At 49.2% G+C, this 22721-nt stretch overlaps 1 protein-coding gene and 1 long non-coding RNA gene across 7 annotated transcripts in view; one reads left to right on the forward strand and one right to left on the reverse strand.

Moving 5' to 3' along the window:
• NOL4L (nucleolar protein 4 like) overlaps positions 1 to 22721 on the reverse strand; it is a 123561-nt gene that overhangs the window by 41211 nt on the left and 59629 nt on the right. For all 5 annotated transcript variants that reach the window (XM_058685268.1, XM_058685271.1, XM_058685270.1 and 2 more), the window contains one exon: positions 17788 to 17897. In XM_058685268.1, the coding sequence (XP_058541251.1) occupies positions 17788 to 17897 (110 nt within the window). The remainder of the gene's footprint in view (positions 1 to 17787; positions 17898 to 22721) is intronic.
• Positions 16922 to 20868, forward strand: LOC131485617 (uncharacterized). Of its 2 annotated transcripts, none has more exons than XR_009248943.1 (3): positions 16922 to 17048; positions 17631 to 17829; positions 20280 to 20868. It is a non-coding gene; the product is annotated as an uncharacterized LOC131485617 (long non-coding RNA). The 2 variants fall into 2 exon arrangements; XR_009248942.1 differs by lacking the exon at positions 16922 to 17048 and adding an exon at positions 17057 to 17344.

A 22721-nucleotide genomic window follows, 5' to 3' on the forward strand; every position in this document is an offset into this window, starting at 1 on the left:
GTTGTGTAATGACAAGTAGGGGCTCTGGGAGGAAGATTAAATGACTCATCCAGTCACCCAACAGTGAGGAAGCTGGCATTCAGAGGCCAGGGGACATGCCCGCAGTCACAGAGCTGGAAGCTAGTGGCCGTGCTGGGGTTCGAACCAGGGTATGTGGGTCCCCAGAGTGTGGGGAGTACCCTGCTGAGGCAGGACCGCTGAGTTGGACCATGTGGTGTCATACTTCACCGACCTGCAGCACAGAAAGACAAAGCCCCAGAGCAAGTCTGGGCCCTCAGAGGTCTCCCTCGGGCTGAGCACTGGCAAGGGGCTGGGGCTGCTCCCCCCCGGTGGGACCCCAAGGCTTCTCCATGCAACCCCTGAGGGAAGCTGGGCCTGGGGACTTTCCTTAGCTCTTCAGCAGGTGATGGGAGGAGCAGCTACCGGATGCTGCTCCAAGGAAGACAGGCTCCGCTGTGGGGACAGGTTGCCAAGAGAAAGGGGCGGGTGGCACTTCCCCTTTTCGGCCTGCACCCTCCGTGACAGAGCCCGAGGCTGGGAGGTGTGTGGGTCATGGCCAAGGGTTCTGGGGGCAGAGCTACAGCACGGAGAACTTTCTGACGGCTGGAGTCCTGTGCCTGGTGGGCAGCGCCGGGGTGGGGGTACAGCTGGGGAGCAGGTGACTGGGGTGTGTTCTGTTTACATTCAGGCCCTTCCTTGATGTGACCTCAGGCAGGCAACCTAACCTCTTTAACTTTGTTTTCTCATCTCTAAGATGGGGGGACAACAGGGACTAGCTCTGAAGGCTGCTGTGAGGTTTGAATGCAGTGATGCATTTAAATAAGTAGTTTGTAATAAAGGCATCAGCCAAAATACTTTCACCGAGTCCCCGCTGTGTGCCGGGTCCTGCCCCACGTGCCAGGACTGCGGTGCTGGGATAAGGGGACCCAGACCCATCCCTCTGAAGCTGTTAGTGCTGGTGCCACTGGGGGCCTTGTCTCTATATTTGCTCACTCTCACCTTCCTTTTCCTTTCTCTCCTCCTTCCTCTTCCCTTGGGAAGTAATAGCATAATGTTAGAGGGAACAGGGCTCTCTTGCACTAGCTCTATGACCTTGGATAAGTTACCTGAGCTCTCTGAGACTGAGCCTAGTTTCCCTAGCCACGTGGGGGACCTGGCACACAGAAGGCCTCCAACAACCATTCCTTCTCCCTTCCTTCCTCTCCTTCTTCTCTTCTTCTCCCTCCCTGCTTCTCCTCTGTTCCCCTCCCTTCTTATTATTTTCTCCCACCCGATCCTTTGGCATCTTAATAACCCAAGTGCATTATCAAGCTCAATTGATGGCGCCCAGGCCATGGGAGATACTGTGGACTAACTTATCTGATACCCAAACTCGACATTTCTCCTTTCCTTTTCTCAACTAGAGAGGGTAGAAAAACAAAATTCTTTCTTTCAAAGCCTCCCTTGCAGCTGGAGGTAGCCACGTGACATTGGCCGATGTGATGTCAACAAAAGTCTATTGGCGATTTTCTGGGAAAGCTTTTGCTTTGCTGGACTAAGCTTACACCACCCCTTCCCATCTTCCTCTCACCTTGAATGTGGACAAGATGGTTGGAGCAACAGCAGCCAACTTGCAAGCATGAGGAAAAGGTCAGCAACATCAGAGACATCAACAACATTGTAGACATTAACCCCAACAATGGCTCCTCCGCTCGTCTTGTTTCAGCAGTAAAAAAAAAGCTTCAAGTTTGGCTGTACAGTCAGCTGACTTTTTGCTCTTATAGTCAGGAGCATGCATCTCTGAATGATTCATGGGATTCCTGTTTGTGGTTGGACTGGACAGCAAGGACCCCACTCCTATGTGGCTTTTTCTCTAGAATGTAGACTCCTTAAAAAGACTGAGGAAGGCGGCTATGTCCAGGCACCTGCTGTGCACGCGTGGTGCCTGGGAGAAGACAAGCTCTTATTTGCCTTCCCTATGAACTCTGCAGGAGGGGACGGTGCCAAGGCTATTGCACGGTTGTGCCTGGGCACTTCCTGAGCCACAGCACTGCACCAGTTAAAACATATCTTCTGTTTCTATGCTATTTTTTTCTTGAGGCACTTAAGAGACATTCCAAAGATCCAAGCCTTAAAACACCATGGGGCTAGCATGGGCTCAGTTACTCATTTCCACCGAGGAGGAAACTACAGGAGAGAGAGGAGTCCTGGCCTAAAGCCAGGCTGCTTGTGGTTATGCTGGGCTGAGCCCTTCTGCCTGTCTTTAGCACCTCAGCCGAAAGCCCTGTTATTGGGGTCCTATGGAAGGGTGGAGGGGGTGCCGCCTGGGCATAGGAGAGGAAGGTGGGCAGAGCTATGGGCCCCTCTGCCAGCTTTGCCGGCAACATGCCCGCCTGTTGCTGCCCCTTGATATGCTGGACTTCCTCCCCAAAAGAACTTCCTTGAAGAAAGGGGTTCCTCTGTCAAAAGGCAAACTTTGGAAACCACTAAAGCCTGGCCTAAATCTGCTGGTTTCAGTAACAGGGAAACTGCAGCACAGAGAAGTGAAAGTCAGATAGCTGGTCAGGGGCAGGGCCACACCTATAACCCGAGTCCCCGGACACCCTCTTGGGTGCTCGTCTCTGCTCGTCACCACCCCCAGTAAAGCCACCAGTCTCCTCTGGTGGAGGAAAATGCAGCCTAAGGTTTCACACTGAACACGACAAACTTCATATCCAGCTGGCGGGCCCAGAGGGAGCTGTCCTCTGCAGACCGCTCAAGCTTTTTCAAGCGTGTCTCCACCTCGCTCCCTCTGTCCTAGCCCCCTTGCTGTTCCATCCCAGGGCCTTTGTACTGGTGTCTGCTCCACCTGGCAAGCCTTTTCTCCTTCACTGCCCCACGTCTGGCTACTTCTTACCATTCAGGTCTGACTACTTCATATCCATCTGGGCTTGGATTGCCACCTGTTCAGAGAGGGCTTCTCACCCAGAGGTGCAGTCTATCAACTCTCCCTATTTTAATTCTCTGCCCCAAACGTCTCACTTTTGTGTATTTTTTCTTATTGATTTGTTTATCATCCCTACAGCCTGGGAGTTCCCTGAGAACAGGATCCTTATGTGTCTCTTTCACTGCTGTGTCTTCTTTGCTCAGAACATAGTAGGACATAGTGTCCAGAACATAGTAGGAACTTCAGTGACTTTTGAATGAAGGAAGGAAGAAAAAATGTTAAAGCTGTACAAACACAGGGTCACTGGGAGGGCACGGGTCTGGTGGGCTGTGAGCAGAAGCCGCGGGCCTGTGTCTCTTCCGTCTGAGTGGAGGTGGGGGGACGACCGGCTGCCAGGGGTCCGTGCCTGGTCACCCTGAGTGACACAAAGCAGCCGGCACAAATTCACAGTGCAGCACTGTGCCATCCCACCCTCAAAAAAGAAAAAAAGAAAAGGCTGCTAATGAGGTAAACACAATCATAACCAGGAAAATCTTGGCCATGCCTCTTTGCGTTCACCCAAAGCCATTATCTCTAATTGATCTCCAGACATCAGCTGCTGAAGCGTCTGAACTCCTCCCGCATCCCCCAGGTCTGGTTACAGAGCCCTGGCTCACCCACCCACAGGCCCACCCAGTGGGGTCACATCTCCCCCAGCAGCTCTTTGCTGGGGTGCCGGGACCCATCTGCCCCCCATGTGGGAAGGAGCAATCAGGGTGGTAAGAGTCGGGGGGGGGGGTCAAGAACCTATGGAAAACCACGACCCACAGATGCTCAGCTGCCAGGGGCCCAGAGACCTATATTTCAGGGCCTTCAGTGGGAGGCTAGACAAAGCCACCAGGGGACTTGCCGCCCCCCCCCCCCCCCCCCCACCAAATGTGACAGAAAACAGGGAGGGCTGGAGAAAGCATGCTGCCCCAAATAACCTACTTGCTCTAGATGGAAGATACCTTGAAAACTGGGGTTAGGAGTTCAGTTGTGAAAAACAGCAACGACAATGACCCAATGGGACTTGGTCACAAGACAGGGCCCCTCTGGGCCTCAGTCAGGCTGGGCCCAGAGAAGGGAGGGGGGTGTCACAAGGTCAGCTGTCGGTTCAGTGACCATCTGGATGTTTTGAGTTGCTCCTTCCTGGCCCAGCCCAGCCCAGGAGAGACACCTCCTTTCCTGCTGGATCTCTCTTGTCCTTAAAGACAGAGCAGGAGTCAGCTCCCCAGGGTGCCTCCCAGGGGCGGTTTACAGTCAGAGTCTGAGGAGACAGAGCTGCTTCCCATTCAGGAGGCCCAGGTAGCAGCTCCTGACCTTGCTCCCAGCTTTTCCCTTGACACAGATAAAGCATCTCCGGGCTAGCCTAGCATGCAGGATTCTGCTCGTGGTACCAGGCGGCTCTCCTGCCTGTACCAGTAAATTATGGGCACTGTGTACATTTTTTTTCCTGGATAATGAAGTTGAAAGGCCAGGTCGGCATCTTCACATGTCGGGGGTGGATGTCAGCAGCCTGGAAGGGCACTGAGCCTTTAAAAACTGATGGGGACGTAGGGCGCCTGGGTGGCTCAGTCAGTTGAGCATCTGACTCTTGGTTTCAGCTCAGGTCATGATTTCACAGTTTGTGGGTTCAAGCCCTGTGTGGGGTTGTCATGGTGGTATTCTCTTTCTCTCTCTCCCCATCTCTCTCCGCCCCTCCCCCCACTCACTGTCTTTCAAAAAAAATACAATAAATTAAAAAAATAAAAACTGATGGGGACAATGAGCTGTTTAGGTTTCAGGTATCTACTGACTCCACCAGGCAACTGGCTTTTGAGACAGGATGTTGGTTGTTTTCTGCTTTTTTCCCACACAACTTCAGGGAAGCAGGAAGACAGAAGAGATACAGATCTCTATGAACCCCAGGCTGTCCTAGCAAAATAGCCATAATGCTCATTTTCTTTGAGTACCTGGAAACTGCAGCAAGTTTCTAGAAAGTACCTGAGTATCCTCAATAGTATGTATTAATCTCTAAAACAATGCCCTATCACAAAGATGTTTAGGGGTACCTGGCTGGCTCAGTCAGTACAGTATGCAACTCTTGATCTGGGGGTTGTGAGTTCACATCAGGCATAGAGCCTACTATAAAATAAAATAAAATAAAATAAAATAAAATAAAATAAAATAAAATAACGTTTGGGAGTGGGCTCTTCACTCCCTTATTTGTCCTCACAAAGAGGTTGCCAAGAAAACCATCCCTCTCAAATTTAGAAATGCCCTATTTTGCTTGACATCATCCTTAGGAGGATGGGAATGCTGGGCTGTCCATGTTTATAGCCCCCAGATAACACTGGGGTCATGATGCTCCTGGCTCATAGTCCACCCCTGTTTTTTGGTGAACAGAAAGGCCTGCAGTAAAAGTGTCTTGACTTAATATTTACTTGGTTAGATCAACAGTGCCTTGGGCATCTGGGTGGCTCAGTTGGTTACATGTCCGACTTCATCTCAGGTCATGATTTCATGGCTTCTGAGTTCGAGCCCCGCATCGGGCTCTGTGCTGACAGCTCAGAGCTTGGAGCCTGCTTTGGAGTCTGTGTCTCCCTCTCTCTCTGCCCCTCCTCTGCTCATGCTCTGTCTCTCAAAAATGAATAAATGTTAAAAAACAAACAAACAAACAAACACCAAAACCCAGTGCCTCTGTTATCTTTCCCCCACCAAGAATGGGATACAAAAATTTTCAGGCATTAAACATTTTTTTTTTTCAAATAACTTTCTTTTCAAGCCAAGATAACTTGGAAAAGATGGACAACAAGGAAGGGAACCATTCCTACCAGATACTAAATAGACAAAGAGTCCAATGGGCTGAATAGAAGTAGATTCTGTTTCAGATGGAAATTTAGTAAATTATAAAGGTGGCATCTCAAATCAATGGGGAGAAAATAGATTCTTTAATAAGTGATGCTTCCACAGAAGGGTAAAACAGGATCTGTGTCTCGGAATATACCCGGATAAGCTCCAAATGGATCAAAGATTAATTGAAAAATAAAAACGTGCTTATTTTTTTGCTCCTTCTGCTTAGATGGTCTAAAAGGAAGGAAACTCCAGTAGCAATAAGCACACCTAGCACCCAGATCATGGTTTTTAATACAATTCTTCAATAAAAGGAACCAGAGCTCCTTTGAGATATAGCTGATCTGGGATTGGGGCAGGAAATATACAAGATGGGCCTGGAGCATCTCACAGTGCCAGAAAGTAAATGAAACCCTACGAAGAACAAACCCCAAGACCCCTCCATCAGGGTTTGTCAGAAGAGCACAGGAGCCAACTGAAGGAGCTCCCAGTGACTAAAGTTGGAACAGTTTCAGCATCAAGATAAATAAAGTAGTATTGGATTATAACCCAAAGTATAAAATAAATAGTCATATAAATTACTGAACGATTAAATAAATTTATAAATGAGGTAGAAGGGACAAATGTCCCATGTCAAAGAATTCCAAATAATATATGTAGATACCTCGCCCTCAAGTAAGGAAATTATAACCCCCACTCCTTAGGTATGGGCTGTACATAGTGACTTCCTTCCTGGAGAGGGGGGAAAAGTGCAGCTTTACAGTTTTGAAACCTGACAAACATTATCTCAGCCAGGTGTGACCAAGGCCAACAGCAATGGTCATGAGTCATGTTGACAGTATGTACCCCTGCTATAATGTGGTAAAAATCACACTCTATGTCTGTGGTCTTCCTCTTAATAGCCCATAACCTCAGCTTTATATTGAGAAAAATATCAGACAAACTCCAGAATTCTACACAATACCTGACCAGTAGGTCAAAACTGTCAAGGTCATCAAAAACAAGTAAAAGCTGAGGAACTGTCATAGCCAAGAAGAGCTTCAGGAGACACGACAACTAAACGTAAAGTGGTATCCCCAACAGGATTATGGAACTGAAAAAAGGAAATCAGGTAAAAACTAAGGAAATCTAAATAAACTATGGACTTTAGTTACCAATAATGTGTCAGTATTGGTTCATTAGTTGTAACAAATGTACTGTAACCACGTAAGACGTTAATAGTATGGGAAACTGGGTGTGCGTGTGTGTGTGGGGGGGTGTAATGTGGGAATTCTATACCATCGTCTCAATTTTTCTGTAAACCTAAAACTTTTCTAAAAAGCAGTCTATTAAAAAATTGAAAACATGAAAGTACTGAAGGAGAACATGGAAGTGGAGTTACTTAGCTTTTTAAAGAGTCAAATGCAGAAGCCATTAAAGAAAAAAAGATAAATTTGAGCACATAAAGACAAAAATAAAAATGACAAAACACACACATCGTAAGCAAGATCAAAAGGTAGAAGGTGAAGGTTGGAAAAAAGAGGCAATGGCTAACTCTGGGGAATCAAAAGAAAGAAAATGTAATCACAGTATGCTCATAAGGCTTAGCTATGAATAATCTATGCACAGTCATAATAATATAGATAATGAAGTGATTTATCCAAATAGAGAGGTATGGAGAATATTGAGGGATGCAGGAAGGGGAAATAATATATGTATTTATGAAAGGGTATAATAGTATAAATATCTATCTTATACAGCAAGAAATTGAACAACATCAATCCAAACAGCCCAAATTAAAAAACCAAGAACTAGCAGCACGAGCGTATGTTATTTAGAAATAAAAGGTAAAACCAGAAGAGAGAGCTAAAAGATAACTAAGAGGCTGTCTCTGAAAAGAAGAAATTAAAGTGGGAAGGCCAGGGCAGGGTCTGCTGTTTTTCTATCTGATTTTTAAAATATATATTCTTTTGATAAAAATAAAAATGAATACAAATAAACAAAAACAAAAAAAGATAAAGGGCCACCTGAGATGCTGTTTCTGAAACTGAACCACCCTGGAATTATGGGGGAGGGTCTGAGGGGCACAGGGCAGAATCTGAGGGCAACTACCCCACCTGCACATCATCTCACAGCAGAAATGCTCTAAGGATCATTCTTTGCCTGGAAAAATCCAAACAGCAGCCTTGGTCAAGGTCAATATTTCAGTTGCTTTTTGTTTTTCTTGCCGCAGCACAAACCTTCCACAGTGCCAGGGATTTACTGAGACAGGAAAAAGTTTGGGCTATAGCTTCTCAGATCTTGAAAATGGAGCCAGGGCCATTTCAGGTCCTTTCTGGACTCTCATGGAGTCAAGCTGCACCCCTTCAGTTCAACCACATAACAAGTCATAGGTGGGCTGATCCCAGAGGCTTGTTAAGGGTGTCTGAGAGGCGGGAAGCAAGAGATGAAGCAAGAGAAGGAAGCCAGGAAGACCAGGACTTGGGAGGAAAGGAGGAGGCTGGGAACTGAGAAAGCAGTCCAGTATGCCTTGGTGGATGAGCCCAGTCAGGAGAGGAGGAGAAGGACTAAAATCCAGGTAGCCAAGGAGCAGATCCACACTCTTACAGGTTCTTCAGGGTCCACGCCACATTCTGTTCCATGCACATTTCCAGAGAGCAAACAGAAATGCTCAAAGTTTGAAGATACTGGTCTAGAGAAGTGGCTACAGCAAGACAGTACCACAAATGACAAAAGGTGAAGAGAATGATGATGGGGACACAGAAGAAGGATGCTGCCTCTCATGGTGAAGCTTAAAGGCGCTACTTATGTTCCACAGGACCAACCACCTCCTCAACCTCCCCCAAGGGCAGACTTCCAAGGTCAAGAGGCTCTGAAATCTTACTGGGAAACTGCCTTTGATCAACATGAAATATCTCACTTTGCCTTATTTAATGCTTTTTTTTGCCTTAAACATTTGCTTGTTTGACAGGAGCAACACTGCCTTCTCTTTCTCTTGATTTCATCTTAGTTTTTGTGTCATTAAAAAAATGTCTTTTGTTTGCCATTAAAAAAAACAAACCTTATCTGAGCCTCTTTTTTTTTTTTTTTTTTTTAAATTCTCTGCAGTGGAATTTAACCCATTTACATTTACTGTGATTTACTGGCATTTGGTCTTGTTCCTACTAGCTTATTTATGTTTTCTACTTATTATATCTCTTTTTAGTTGTTTCTTCTTTTATTCCCTCATTTAATTACTCTTGCTGCATTGGTCAAGTTTTCTTTATTTCTTTTATTTTCTCTAGGGATTGAAAAGTTCTAAATTCTAGTTCTGTTGCATGGAGATTACTGTTTAATTTTAAAGAAATACTTCAGAACCTCTGCTTTCTTAAGAGACCACCAAAGGTTACATACACTGAGCCACAGCAGGGGACATGGAAATGATTTTTTTCTGTTATTTTCCCCCTGAGTTCACATCTTGCCTGGGCTGCAAGACAGCCTGAAGAGGGGGAAGGAAGAGATTATTTGATCATTATTGTTATTTTTTTAAAGTAATCTCTACACCCAATGTGGGGCTTGAACTCATGACTGCAAGATCGAGAGTTGCATGCTTTTTGGACTGAGCCAGCCAGGTGCCCCAGAGATCATTATTGTTACCAGGCTCTTAAATCTGGATCAGAGTCAGTGCTCATGGGTTCTCCACAAGTAAGAGCCCTATGAGTCAGGCACTGTTTAAGTTAAGCAACAGGCTCTCACTTCTTCTTTGGGTCCCCCCATTTCTTGGGGTCCTTCTGAGGTTGAGAGTGTTCATGAGAAAAGAAAGCCACAAAGAGGGTTAAGGACTCAGGGAGAGAAGGAACAGAGCCCTGATTTAATTCTTCCTTGTCCTGCAACCTGGTCCAATAGATTAAAAAGTGAATGTGGTTAGCCAAAAAGTGGACACAGCCCAAACGTTCATCAGTGGGTGAAGGGATACATAAAATATGGTTTGGTAAGTAATGGAATATTAGTCAGCCATAAAAAGGAATGAAGTTCTGACACATGCAACAACACGAGTGGACCTTGGACACACATTACACTAAGTGAAGTCAGCCAGACACAGAAGGACAAAGATTAATTATGTGATTCCACTTATATGAGGTCCCTAGGTGGTCATATTTACAGAGACAAAAAGTAAAACCTAGGTGGTTACCAGGGGCTGGAGGAGGGGAGAACGGGGAGTTATTGCTTAATGGTTATAGACCTTCTGTTCAGGGTGATGAAAAACTTTTGGAGATAGTGGTGCTGTTTGCATAACATTGTGAATGTACTTAATGCCACTGAACTGTGCATTTAAAAATGGTTAAAGTGGGGGTACCTGGGTGACTTAGTTGGTTAAGTGTCTGACTCTTGATTTCGGCTCAGGTAATGATCTCGTGGTTCCCGAGTCCAGGCCTCTCATCGGGCCCTGTGCTGGCAGTGAGGAGCCTGCTTGGGATTCTCTCTCTCCTCTCTCACTGCCCCTCCCCCCACTCTCTCTCTCTCTCTTTGTCTCTCTCTCTCTCTCTCTCTCAAAATAAATAAATAAGCTTAAAAAAATGGTTAGGGCTGCCTGGGTGGGTCAGTCGGTTGAGCGTCTGACCCTTGATTTCAGCCCAGGTCATGATCTTATGGCTTGTGAGTTCAAACCTGGCATCGGGCTCTGTGCTGACAGTGCAGAGCCTGCTTGGGATTCTCTCTCTTCCCTCTCTCTCTGTCCCTGCCCCACTCCCACACACACATACTCTCTCTCTCTCTTAAAATAAATAAATTTTTAAAAATTTAAAAACAATGGTTAAAATGGCAGAGCGCCTGCCTGGCTCAGTCCAAAGAGCATGCAACTCTTGATATTGGCCGAGGTTGTGAGTTAGAGCCCCACACTGGGTGTAGGGATTAATAAAAAAATAAATAAATAAACTTTAAAAAAATGGTCAAAATGGCAGACTTTAAATTACAAATATTTTATCACAATTAAAAAACAAAGTGAACGTGGAGAACTTTTTGGAGTGGGCTTGTTTTCTCCTGCACTTAGGGAGGTTGGGACCTGAGAAAGTTCCACACTTGGACTGTGCTCACTTCCTGCCCCCATCCGTGCCTCGCTCCCCAGTGCTGGCTGAGGAAAGGGCTCTCCTGTGGCCTCACTGCCAAGAAAGACCCATGCTCTGAGCCTCCTCCTCCTCATCTGTCTCCTTTCTCCTACTTTCCCCAAACTGGCTGTGGCCTTCACCAGCTCAGCGTCTCCTAGAGCTGTCGACTCTCAGCTTCCCTCACCTGGGCCCTCTTTGCCAGGTGGGCTACAATGAGAGGCCCGAATCTCATTTTAAAATAAGCGAATATCCCCTGAACCACCTGGCAGATTCCTGGCCCCTTCTGGCCTCTGTTTTCTGTCTGGGTCACAGTTCCATGGCTGTTGTCCCGTCTGTTAGGAAGAGTTCCTTGAGAACAACTATACTTCTTATTCAACTTTACGGCCCTGGTCTCTTGCACAAGGTCATCCACTGTGTCTATTAAACACAAGGTGCATTAACAGCAGGAGAGGTCACTCCATAGTTCTAAAGTGCCAGGCGCTGTGCTAAGCACTGATCTTGCCTCGCATCATTTACCTCTTGGAATAACTCTATGAGTTAGGTGTATTATTACTACTCTCGAGTAATAAAGCACAGAGAGTGAAGCAATTTTCCCAAAGTCACATAGCTGGTAGGTGGTGGAATTGGTGCCGCCAACCTGCCTCTAGGGTGTTTGCATAGGTGGGGGGCTGGCGTCCTGGCTAAGAACAGTGCTGCTCCAACAGGCCGGCTGCAAGGAGCATGAGGGCCCAAGCTCTGGAGACTCAGGGGGCGGCGGACCTTCCAGGCCCCACATGTTTGCTGGGGCCTTCAAGGTCCTCCCACACCCTCTGGGACCCAAGGAAAACTGTGGTCCGGGAGAAAGGCAGTAGAAAGGGAGGCAGAGGTTAACGGAGACAAGTAAGAGCTTCCGTCACTGGGGCTTAAACAATGGAGCAGCACCACTACACCGGCTGCTGGGAGAATGATTAAAACCATTAGGAGGACATTAGAACAGCTCCAGGAACTGGAGAAGGGGAGATCTAAGAAGGTCTGACAGCTTTCCCACTCCGGACAGAGCAAGAACAGAAACCACCACCACCGACAACAACAAATAGTCCAGGGGTCTTAGCCTCCACTTCTATAAAATGGAAGTATGTGTCAGAAGAAAGAATACAATCTGTCTCCCTCTTTCCAGATCGGGACATGATTTCTACAATAGGGTCTTGGGTCAAACACTGGGATCTAAGAAAAGATCAGGATAACATCACCCGTAATGTGCATATCAAATTATACACGTACCCCCGCAGATAACTGAGCATACACGAGGTAGGGGTAACCTTCCTCCCAACCCCAGCCCCCTGCCAAATTCCTCTTGTGATATTTCCTTAAGCATCATGTATTTATTTTTTTTTTCAAAAATTTTTTTAATGTTTATTTATTTTTGAGACAGAGAGAGACAGAGCATGAATGGGGGAGGGTCAGAGAGAGGGAGACACAGAATCTGGAACGGGCTCCAGGCTCCGAGCTGTCAGCACAGAGCCCGACGCGGGGCTCGAACTCACGGACCACGAGATCATGACCTGAGCCAAAGTCGGCCGCCCAACCGACTGAGCCACCCAGGTGCCCCAAGCATCATGTATTTAAAGCAGATCCCAGTTCCCAGGCCAAACAAAAGACCCTTGACGTGCTCTGCCAGAATCTCTGCCGAGGACATTTTCCCCCCTCCAACCCCATGGGTGACACACCTGCTTCAGATTCTAATGAGCACATCCTCATCCAGTAAGTGTGGAGAGAAGCAGGGCTTGGGGCTCTGGCAGGTGCACAGGTTCAGGGATGGAAGAGATCTGAGTTTCATTCATGTCAGTGGTTGTGTGACCTCGAGCAAGTGCTGAACCTTTCTGAGCCTGAGCTATGGAATCTGCAAAATGAGAATAATGGGACCCTGCAGGGCTGTGAGGGCAAAGGGTAAAGTGTGAAGTGCTGGACACAGAACAAGTGCCTAAATTAATAACCCAGTGCCTACAATAGCATCCACCTGGCTCACTTCCTTGTCCCTCCTCCGTCCCTCCTCTAAAACCCCAGAGTGTTGATTTGGGTTTTCCTTATCTCTATCACTGAACTCTGAGAGCCAGCAGGGCATAGACTCGCCTCTGTTCACCACTGTTCCCTTAGCGCCTACAACCATGTCTGGCTACAGCGTGCAATGGATAGAAGGATGGATGGATGGTTGGGTGGATGGATGGGTGAGTGGATGGATGAGTGGGTGGATGGGTGGATGGGTGGATGGATGAGTGGATGGATGGGTGAAGGAGTGAGGGAATGGCAGGAAAATTATATAACCAGTTTATTTGGTAGGTGAGAAATATCTTGGCCAAGAGGGTAAAGAGGCTCTGATAACATGGAAAATCAGCATCAGAAAAGTAAAGCACCCACCCACCCTGCTCCTGGGTGGCTCAGTTGGTTGAGTGTCTGACTTCAGCTCAGGTCATGATCTTGCGATTTGTGGGTTCAAGTCCCCACCATCAGCTCTGTGCTGACAGCTCAGAGCCTGGAGCCTGCTTCAGATTCTGTGTCTCCCTCTCTCTCTGCCCCTCCCCCACTTGCACTCTGTTTCTCTCTCTCTCTCAAAAATAGATAAACATTAAAAAAAATTTTTTTTGAAAGAAGAAAAGCAAAGCACGGTGTTTGTGCGGGATAATCCCCTTTCTGTTCAACAGTCTGGAAGGCTGGACCCCCAAATACTCAGTGACTTGAGTGGTGGGATGGTGGCAATTTTTATCACCATGCTTTTGCTTTTGACTACTGAGGTCAGGTGCTACCTGTGTAATTAAAAGAAGTACGGGGACACCTGGGTGGTTTAGTCGGTTAAGCGTCTGACTTCTGCTTAGGTCATGATCTAACGGTTCGTGAGTTCGAGCCCCACGTTAGACTCTCTGCTGTCAGCACAGAGCCCACTTTGGATCCTCTGCCCTCTGCCCTTTGTCCCTCCCCTCCTTGTGCTCTCTCTCTCAAAAATAAATAAACATTAGAAAACATTTCTTAAAAAAAAAAGAGGGGGGTGCCTGGGTGGCTCAGTCGGTTAAGCGTCCGACTTCAACTCAGGTCACGATCTCGCAGTGCGTGAGTTCGAGCCCCACGCCGGGCTCTGGGCTGATGGCTCGGAGCCTGGAGCCTGCTTCCGATTCTGTGTCTCCCTCTCTCTCTGCCCCTCCCCTGTTCATTCTCTGTCTCTCTCTGTCTCAAAAATAAATAAACGTTAAAAAAAAAAAAAAAGAAAAAGAGGTATGAAACCAGCAGCCACATAAAGAGGAGACCCTAGCACTCCTCTTCGGTGCATCTTGCACACAGCCCTAAAGGGGGATGTGCCAGGCCAGCCGTTGTGGATGGCACTTGTCCTGTGAGTGTGGCACGTCTCCCTGAGACCTCATCTTATGACAGAATGCTACAGAGCATTCTCCCAGAGACAGTCCGCAACTTAAGAGATCCTCCTACCCCGCCCCCTATAAGAAAACGTTTTCCTCATCAGTACAACAAAATGTGATTTCAGTTTTATGTCTTTATTAGAGTTTCCCCAAGCAAGGGGAAAAAAAGATTTTATCAGACTACAGTCCCCTATTTTCAGCTCAATGTGGCCCCTGCGATGATAGCTCCCAGGCTCTGTGTCTTAGGATGGAGGTCCTGGAAGGCTGGTGTCTGACCCCCAAATGTCTTGCATGTTGAGGACACCATTAATATTTGCTGCATTGAATCAGACCTCAAGAAGAATCTTTTTCCTTTGTGTGAATATTGTTATTAGATTTTCATATTACCTAATATCCTCTGTGGAGAAGGGCCCATTTCCCGGCATATTAATTTGACACAATTGGACAAGTAACATGATTCTGTCCAGTTCACAAGTAAATCCCACCACCTGTTCATTGTCTGCTAGAAGCAAAGTGAGGGCAACAGGTTCTACCTGCCTTACTGTTTGTCTCCTGGATATCGAATGCTGGAAAAAATGAATTATTGGGATTTTTCTTACCTGGAGTTTTTAGATGGAGGGTTTTTTTTGGCATTAATAAATTATCACTTATCCAGCTCCTGTTACATTAGAATTAGGTTTATTTTCCGTAGGGCCTGCAGGAGTGACCTGCAAACACTTAGGCCCTCTGTCAGCATTTCGGGGCCAGAGGAGGCTTCAGGGAATGAAGCCGCTTTCAGAGCCTCGGCGGCGGCACACGAGACGTGACAGCGGCAGAGGCAGGCCCCTGGCTGCGTGTTCGCACGGCACGCCATTCACTGGCCCCGAGGGGAGCCCGACTCCCACTTCCCCCCGGGGAACAAGCTACCAATTCCAATAAACGTATTTTTAGTTCCAACTCAAACCGAAGAATCAAAGACTTCTGGGTCCTTGGCCCTTCCTTGCTCCTACAGATAAATAATCTGATGAGCAATGTGATTTCTGGTTTCACCATGTGCCCAGCCATAGAACAGGGATGGCCTGAGCGAGTGAGGCCTTGCGAGCTCACCGCTCTGCGGGGAGTGCTGGAGCCCAGCAGATGCCAAGCCCTAGGCTCAGGGAGGGACGCTGCCTCTCCTGCCCGGTGTATGCAAGGAAGGTCGACACCTTTGATCTCCTGCAGCACAGGGGACAGGAGAAGAGCGGATACTGTCCCAGGGCCCTCACCTGGGAAACTAGGAATGGACTCTGAGACACTTGCTGTCAATTTCAGTCCCAGCTGGACTCTCAGAGCACCCTGGAGAGAAACACCTTCCCACAACCCGCCTTTCCTTTGTGAGTGGCCCAAACCTCACCAGGGTATTTTATCCATCTTGTTTCATGAACTTTGGTTCATTCACAGATACCCAAGTGCTTCTTTGCCCAACACTTGTGTCTTCCGCCTCTTTCTTCAGGAACAGAATACCTCACACTCCCTGCACCGGCCACATCAGCCTCTCAGGTTCTCAGAGGCACCGTCCTCCCTCAAGCCACAGGGCCTCGGCACAAGCGGTTTCCTTAGCCTGGAGCTCTTCCCTTCGGACCTCCACCTCAGCTCAAGCACCCCTTTCTGAAGCAAAGCCCTGCCTCGGTCCACCCCTCATGCCCATCTAAGAGTACTCATGGACTGTGTGTCCTCCCGTGTGGCACTTGTCGTAGCTGCCCTGTGATAACCGATTCATCTTTCCCTCCGATTATTTATCGTTACCTCCTCTGAGCTGGGCCCTTGTGTGTGATTCTTTTTCATTAGTGTCTGTTTCCCCCAAATCATAAGAAGGGCTAGTAATGGTAGCTCCGAAGACTTGCGCATCCCTAGATGAGCTCACGGGGCGGGGCTCCACAAGTATTTGCTGAAGGATTAAATCCTTGCAAATGCACCTGGCCGATAGTTGTAATTCCCCACAGATAGCAAGAATTCGTATCACGAAGCAAAATAGCACAGCATCCAGTAATGGGGCTACCCTGACCACTACTGGTCCTGGTGGCGATCTGAATCTAGCATCGTTCTGTGGGAAAGAAAGAGGCACGAGGCTGGACCGCCAGCTGTTTGAGTGGCTGTGCGCTTCATGGTGACGGATGGGAATGGTGAAAAGAAGGTGAGAAAAGCCAGGTGCTTATGACTGTGTGGATGGTTACGGGAAAGGAAATTACTCTTCAGCGTAGTCAGAGGTCTCGCACTGAACCTGCATGGTGGTGTTTAGATTCTGTAACTATTAACAAAAACACTGCCATATTATTGGCATTCCTGCACAGAAACAATTTTACCGTTGTGAGTTAGAAACCCCCACATCCTTTCCCCCACTGACATTATTTTTGAGTACGTGAAGCTTCTTAGGGATGTAACCATCATAGAGGAGACTATGTCAGGCAAGAAGATGCGGGAGGCACAGAGACACAAACAGCCCTAGCATCCAGAACAAGGCTTATTTTGTTCAACCTTTATGGGCCGGGCATGGTACGGGGCTGGGAGGACATCCCTCCTCCTTGGGGGAGGGCAGAATGGGTCATGCTCAAGCAGGCCAGCTCAAATCCTCCAGTGGGTGCCACAGCCCCAGATGCAACCTAAACATCCTGCTACATCACCTTGGAGCTGGCTGTGGAGCCATCACCCACTCTGCGTACACACACTCAGGTTGTCAAGGAGACCAGCAGTACGCGGGACAGCATGCCCCCAGGGCTGGAAGTCAGACTCTCGGTGGGGGTGGGGAGGAAGAACCCATTCCCCTAGGGAGGCCTCAAAGGTCTAGTAGGTTCATACGTCACAACAGATGAGAAGATGTGAAGCTGTGTGAGAAATTATTACTCTGATTTTAGGCAGTGGTGGAGGGAGGGGGTGGCATTCACCTAGTCCTTCCTTGAAGGACAGTCATGCTACTTGCTTTGCAAAGGGCTAGAAGGTAGACTGTGTGGGGAAGCTGGCGAGAGCAGTTTTCTTTTCAGAGCCAGTTTCCATGGTGCCTGACAACACTTGGCAATCCACAGCTGGGGAGTCTTGGACACGCAGGGGGGCCCAGGGCCTTATCTCACCCGGGCCACCCCCCAAGGCCTCTGGCCTCTCTGGGCCCCCAGAGTGAGAGGCCACAGGTGAGCAGCCAGGGCGCCTCTCTCTCTCTCTTTCTCTCTCTCTTTCTCTCTCATGCCTCCCTGGGGAAAGGAGGTGAGCGACACAGCAGACAAAGGGCAAAAAGCAGAGAGAGAACAACCTAAGAGCCAAGGTCTACAGCTCATGCACACCCCCTCCTTCGCCCCTGCCCTTGGGGCAAGTTCTGTGAAGCCTGAGCTTCCTGAGTTTCACTGAAGACCTGGCAGGGCTGTCGGCCCAGCAGATCCCTAACTAAGAACACATTCTTTCCACCCCCACACTCCTCAGCCTGGACTGCAAGGACCAGATAACCACGTACGGTCCCCTTCGATTCCCAGTGTGTTTACACCTGCTGTGGTCCCCACATCCTAGAAAGGACCAACTGCACCCAGACAGGTTGGGACACTTCCAGGCGGGACGAAGAGAGGAGAGACATGTGCCTTACCTGTTCCTGGGAGTTCATCACTCGCAACTTCATCTGCTTCAGGTACGTGGAGGTAAGGGGCATGTTGTAATCGATGATCCCGGAGACCAGAGGAGAAGGAGGTTCGTTTTCTGGCAGGAAGAACAAAAGGAAGCCACTTTCAGTCTGGGCCAGGGGCCCCCTGGCAGGCACCACACCCTGTCACCCACACAGAGCCTAAGGAGGAGGAAGGAACACGCCAGAGCTCACAAGCTGGCGGCTCACCTACCACATCGGGCCTGTGGATGCGGACTGTGAGGCCCTGAGAATATTGTTCAGTTAGGTGCCGGTGTCTAGCAAGTGTTCACGTGCTAAAAATCGGGCTATCTGGCTTCCTTGGAAGCTGGAAGGTCTGGTCACACAGGGCCCACGCTCCCACCTGGCCACCTACCAGGGCAGCCTCGCAGCAGCCACTTTAGCCAGCGTGTGAACTCTCCATTTTGCCACAGTCCCTACCGGTTCCTATGCGCATTTTCACTTGATTATGACACTTGCCGGGCCCTCAAAGGCATTTTCGTTTCCAGCTCTGGTCTAAGCCAGCTTCCTGGTGCACACCTGCCACCACCACCTGACCCCATCTCCCACCCCGACAGCGTCCCCCAAAAGCACTGTCAGGTACCATATGGCTCACAGGTCTGGGCCAGGCCTCCACTACCCCCTCCCAAATTCTGGTTCCTCCTTAATCACACGGAGAGGAGCTCTGTTCCCCCCATTTATTGCTTTCTTGTCCTGAAGGTCAAAGTCACGCATGTTCTTTTTGTAAAGCATTTGCAAAATGTGGAAAAATGTAAAGGCCAAAAAAACCCAAAAACCAAAAAACCACCCAAAACCAATAATTGCACCGAGCAGCTTGACATATGCTTCTGTTTATTTTTTCTCTGTGACTTCTCTTCTTTACGCACTTGATATTAAAATGCATACAGAAAATTATAGTTTGCTTAAAAACATTTTTTCCCACTTAACATTGTCACAGTCACTTCCCCCACCATCAAAAATCTTGTTTTGCTTTGCAAACAGTGTTTTTATGGCTGTGTACCATTTTATCATAACTTGCTCAAGTCATTTGCTTATGATTGGCCATTCAGGTTGTTTCCTATTGGAGGCTATTATAAACAGTACTACAGGGAACATCTTTATTCATGAATATTGGTCTGTATTTCTAATTGTTTTCCAAAAATTGGAATTTGGGGGCCGAAGGGTAGGACTGTTCCAGAACTCTTAAAATCTCCAGCTGAGCTGCCTTCTGCAGAGGCTGCTGCAGTGGACGGTGCCCAGCCACTGTGTTCTGCGTCTGAGGCCCCACCGTGGGCGTCATAAGGGACAGACTAAAATGGCACAGTAATAAGTCAAGGAAGACGGGGAGCACGACTGAAAGGGAGCCCAGCCCGTTGCCCCTTTTCCCATTCCAGCTTTCTCTGCAGATGCCCCCTGCTATGACCAGTCTCAAAACCCTGGAGTCACCTGCTGGGACCTTTCACACAAAGCGGGGCCTCCTTTGGTCATTTAGTCACTTGACCCAGCTTCACCCTCCGCCTGGGGCATAGCCTTGGTTACCTGTTCTCCGGCCTCCTCTTCCTGCCTCCAAGACTCCAGGCCTTTGGCCCAAAGTCCCCCCTGGTGCTCAGTTCTGTTCATGGGCTGGGATTTGAGCAGTGTGAGGAGAAGGAGGAGAAGCAGGAGTGACTTGTGGACCTGCCAAAGCTTGCCCTCCACCACTGCCACCACCACCATTGTGCTGGAGAGACGGGCTCAAGGGCAAGCGGGTGCTGGGGCCTCGGTGGAAGAATGCGGGAGCCAGGGCCCAGGCCAGGAAGGTCCCTTCGACCCTGGAGACGCTATGCTGAGTAAAAGAAGCCAGCCACACAAGGACAAATACGCTAGGATTCCACTTAGCTGGACTATCGAGAGCAGGCCCGGTCACTGAGACAGAGGGTTGAACACAGGTTATTGGAGACTGGGGGTTGAGAATGGGAGTTATTGCTTCATGGGCACGTGGTTTCTGTTTGGGGTGGTGAAAACGTTTTGGAAACACACAGTGGTGAGGGTGGCTGAGTGGTGTGAATATCATTAATGCCACTGAATGTACACTTAAAAATTATTAAAATGACAAGTTTTATGTTATATTTTACAGTAAAGAAAAAAGCCCCTGCAAACAAGGGGGTGAAGCTACCCAAAGGGGACAAGGGAGTCCCTGCCTTGACAAGGACAGAAACAGAGAACGGGGTCCACGGAGACTGGGTCTGGGGCCGACGGGTGTCATTTTGAGGTGGTATCCTTCTGGTGACGGCACAGCTTGAATATCATCAAGGTTTATAAAAATGCACAACTATGGTTTGCTTTTTAAAGCCATGTTGTCGCACTCGGGGTTTTTGTGCTCCTTGAGGAAGGTCTTTGCTCTCTGAGGAAGAAGTGAATATCACTAATAGAATATCTCAGAAAACTGGCTCAAAATGAGCTGCACTTTCTTTCCGTAGACACTTCCTCTTGGTTCCGTGGCAGAGGGTTCTGACACCGCTGCACGTTGGCGCCTTCGCACAGACGACTGGCACGGCGAGGGGACCGAAGGCGCTTTCAGCGTCCGTTAGTCCTCTTCTTGCTGCCCCACCCTCAACCCAGACTTGACCTCTTTAAGCCCAGGAGCACATTGGGACCTCCCTCCCCCACACAACCACGGGGTTGGAGGCCGTATGTGAGGCGGACATTTGAGCAACCACATTGAGAGGGCGTCCCTCAAAAGAGCCATGGTTCCTGTTTTCTGATCCTGGGTCTCCAGACAGAGAACTCAGCCATTTCCGTTTCATTTCCTCAGAGACATGGGTGTCTGGTGAGAAGCTGTCAGACAACATGGTGCATGAGCAGGGCCATCCTTGTCCTGGAGATCACTGGTCAGAGTCGCAAAGGAAGAATTCATGGAGTGTCATGGCAGCTCTCCGTGTTTGGCCATCCGGGGAGGCCAGGCACTGTGTTTTTTTCCCTGATGGTCACCCATGTCCTGCCTAAAATACCATGACTGCTTATGAGAAGGCACCTCTAATAAAGCCGGGTACAGCTTGGTTTAAGAAAGAAAACAGAAAACCAATGGCTAGGATGTTACTCTTGGGAGGAGGGGAAAGGGGTTTTCCTTGGCCTGTTCCGTCCCCGGCAGGTCCACAGATCAGAAACCGCTTCCAGTGCCCAGAGGTGAGCCAGGAGGGCTCAAGAAGAGGAGGTGGGATGCCCCGCCTGGGGGGAACCCGGATGCCTTGAGCATGCACGCACAAATCCATCAGAGATCCAAGTGCAGTGGAATGCTCGTGCCTGCGGCTCCAGAAGCGAGAGTGCTGGCGGGGAGGCGGGACCTTGGCGGGCAGCGGGGAGGCATTCCAGGTGAGAAAACATGCCAGGGAGCTGGCTGTGGGACCGCAATGAGGAGAAAGGCAGGCAGGGTTTCTGCCAGCCAGGAAGTTCCAGAGGTGGTCAGTGGCTCACATCAAGAGGATCAACTTGGTAGGAAAGAGGGGAGGTGCAGAAGCCAGTGTAGCTCCGGGAACTCCGTGGAGCCACGTGCTCACAGGCCAGACGAATGCCAGGATGGGCATAAGCTAAGGTGGACGCATGAATGGGTTACAAGTGGCTTCCCTGGGCTCTGCTGAGACAGGTCAGTTCCCGCTGGGGTCAACACACAGTGGCCGCGCTCAAGCCACTTAGCGATACCGCTGGTGAGTTAGGAGATCGCCACGGTCGCAGAGCCACCATAATCCAGCAGGCTGCTGGTGAGAGGAGCAGAGGAATCACTCAAAGAAATGTCTCAACATGCTTTGCCAAGGAAAACTGACACCCGCCCAGGAGCTAGCCCTGGCTTTATGGGCCTCGAGAATAACCCGTGATGCGGAGGCTTGACCCAGGCCAAGCCAAGTGCTGGCCTCCACAGCTAGGCTCCAATGGCATGCATCAATCGAGGCAAGCTTCAGCGGAGGCAGTGGCCCTCGCTCCTCCACGTAGAGCAAACGCAGGCAATTCTCCTGAGCTTTCACCTACAGAACAGAACTCAGTCCAGAGAGGCCTGTGGCTTCAGCTGCCAGCGGCAAGAGCTCTCCCAGGCAGGGCTGGACGTTGAAGGATACGTGCGTGACGAGGGCCCAGAGGAGCCACGAGACCAGCCAGCCTGTGTGGGTGTTTGGATCTGGAAACAGAGACCCAAAGCCTGGGGCTGGCTCAAAAGGTGATGGAAAGCCTCTTTCCCCGGGGAGTGAATCAGTAGGCCAACAGGTATTCGAGGAGCACTGATGTGTGTACCTTCGGCGGGAAAGGTAGGGGGGACTCTGTAGGTACAATCCCTGTACTCGGCGGGGTGGGACTGATGCGGAGTCCATTAGAGGTCAGAGGAGGAAGAGTTCAGAGGCTCTGGAGTAGTTCAAGACAGCTTTGTGGAGGGAGGATCTGAACAATGTTCAATCACTTAGCTGACGGCTACTCAGCACCCGTTAGGAGCTCCACGAAGACCCTCCTGCTCCAGGAGGTGGGTACTAGTATTAACAGCCCATTTTACAGATGAGGCACCCTCCCCATGTCACACAGCAAATGAGTATGAGAACTGGGCCAGGCCAAGCCAGCAACCAGGCCAGCATTGGAAAGACTCTGCAGGGGCCTAGGAACCAGCTGCAATGGGGTCATGTGAAGGGAGGAAAGGAAGGAGGGATGCCGGGGGGGGGGGGGTGCACAGAGGGGGTTGGACTGAGACAGAGGAGTCTGGGCCTGGCTGTGAATGAATCACCACCTGAGTGGACAACTCTGTCTCCAAGGCAGGGACCCTTCAATAGGTAACTGGGTTGCCCACTGCTAACTCCTAGTTTGCTGCCTTGCAAATAATATTTTGCCACATCGGATCGGAGAAAACCAGAGCATGCCTCCAGAGGCCCTTTCCCCAGGAGCTAGGG

This window comes from Neofelis nebulosa, chromosome 9 (genome assembly GCF_028018385.1).
Source record: "Neofelis nebulosa isolate mNeoNeb1 chromosome 9, mNeoNeb1.pri, whole genome shotgun sequence".
Lineage (NCBI taxonomy): Eukaryota > Metazoa > Chordata > Mammalia > Carnivora > Felidae > Neofelis > Neofelis nebulosa.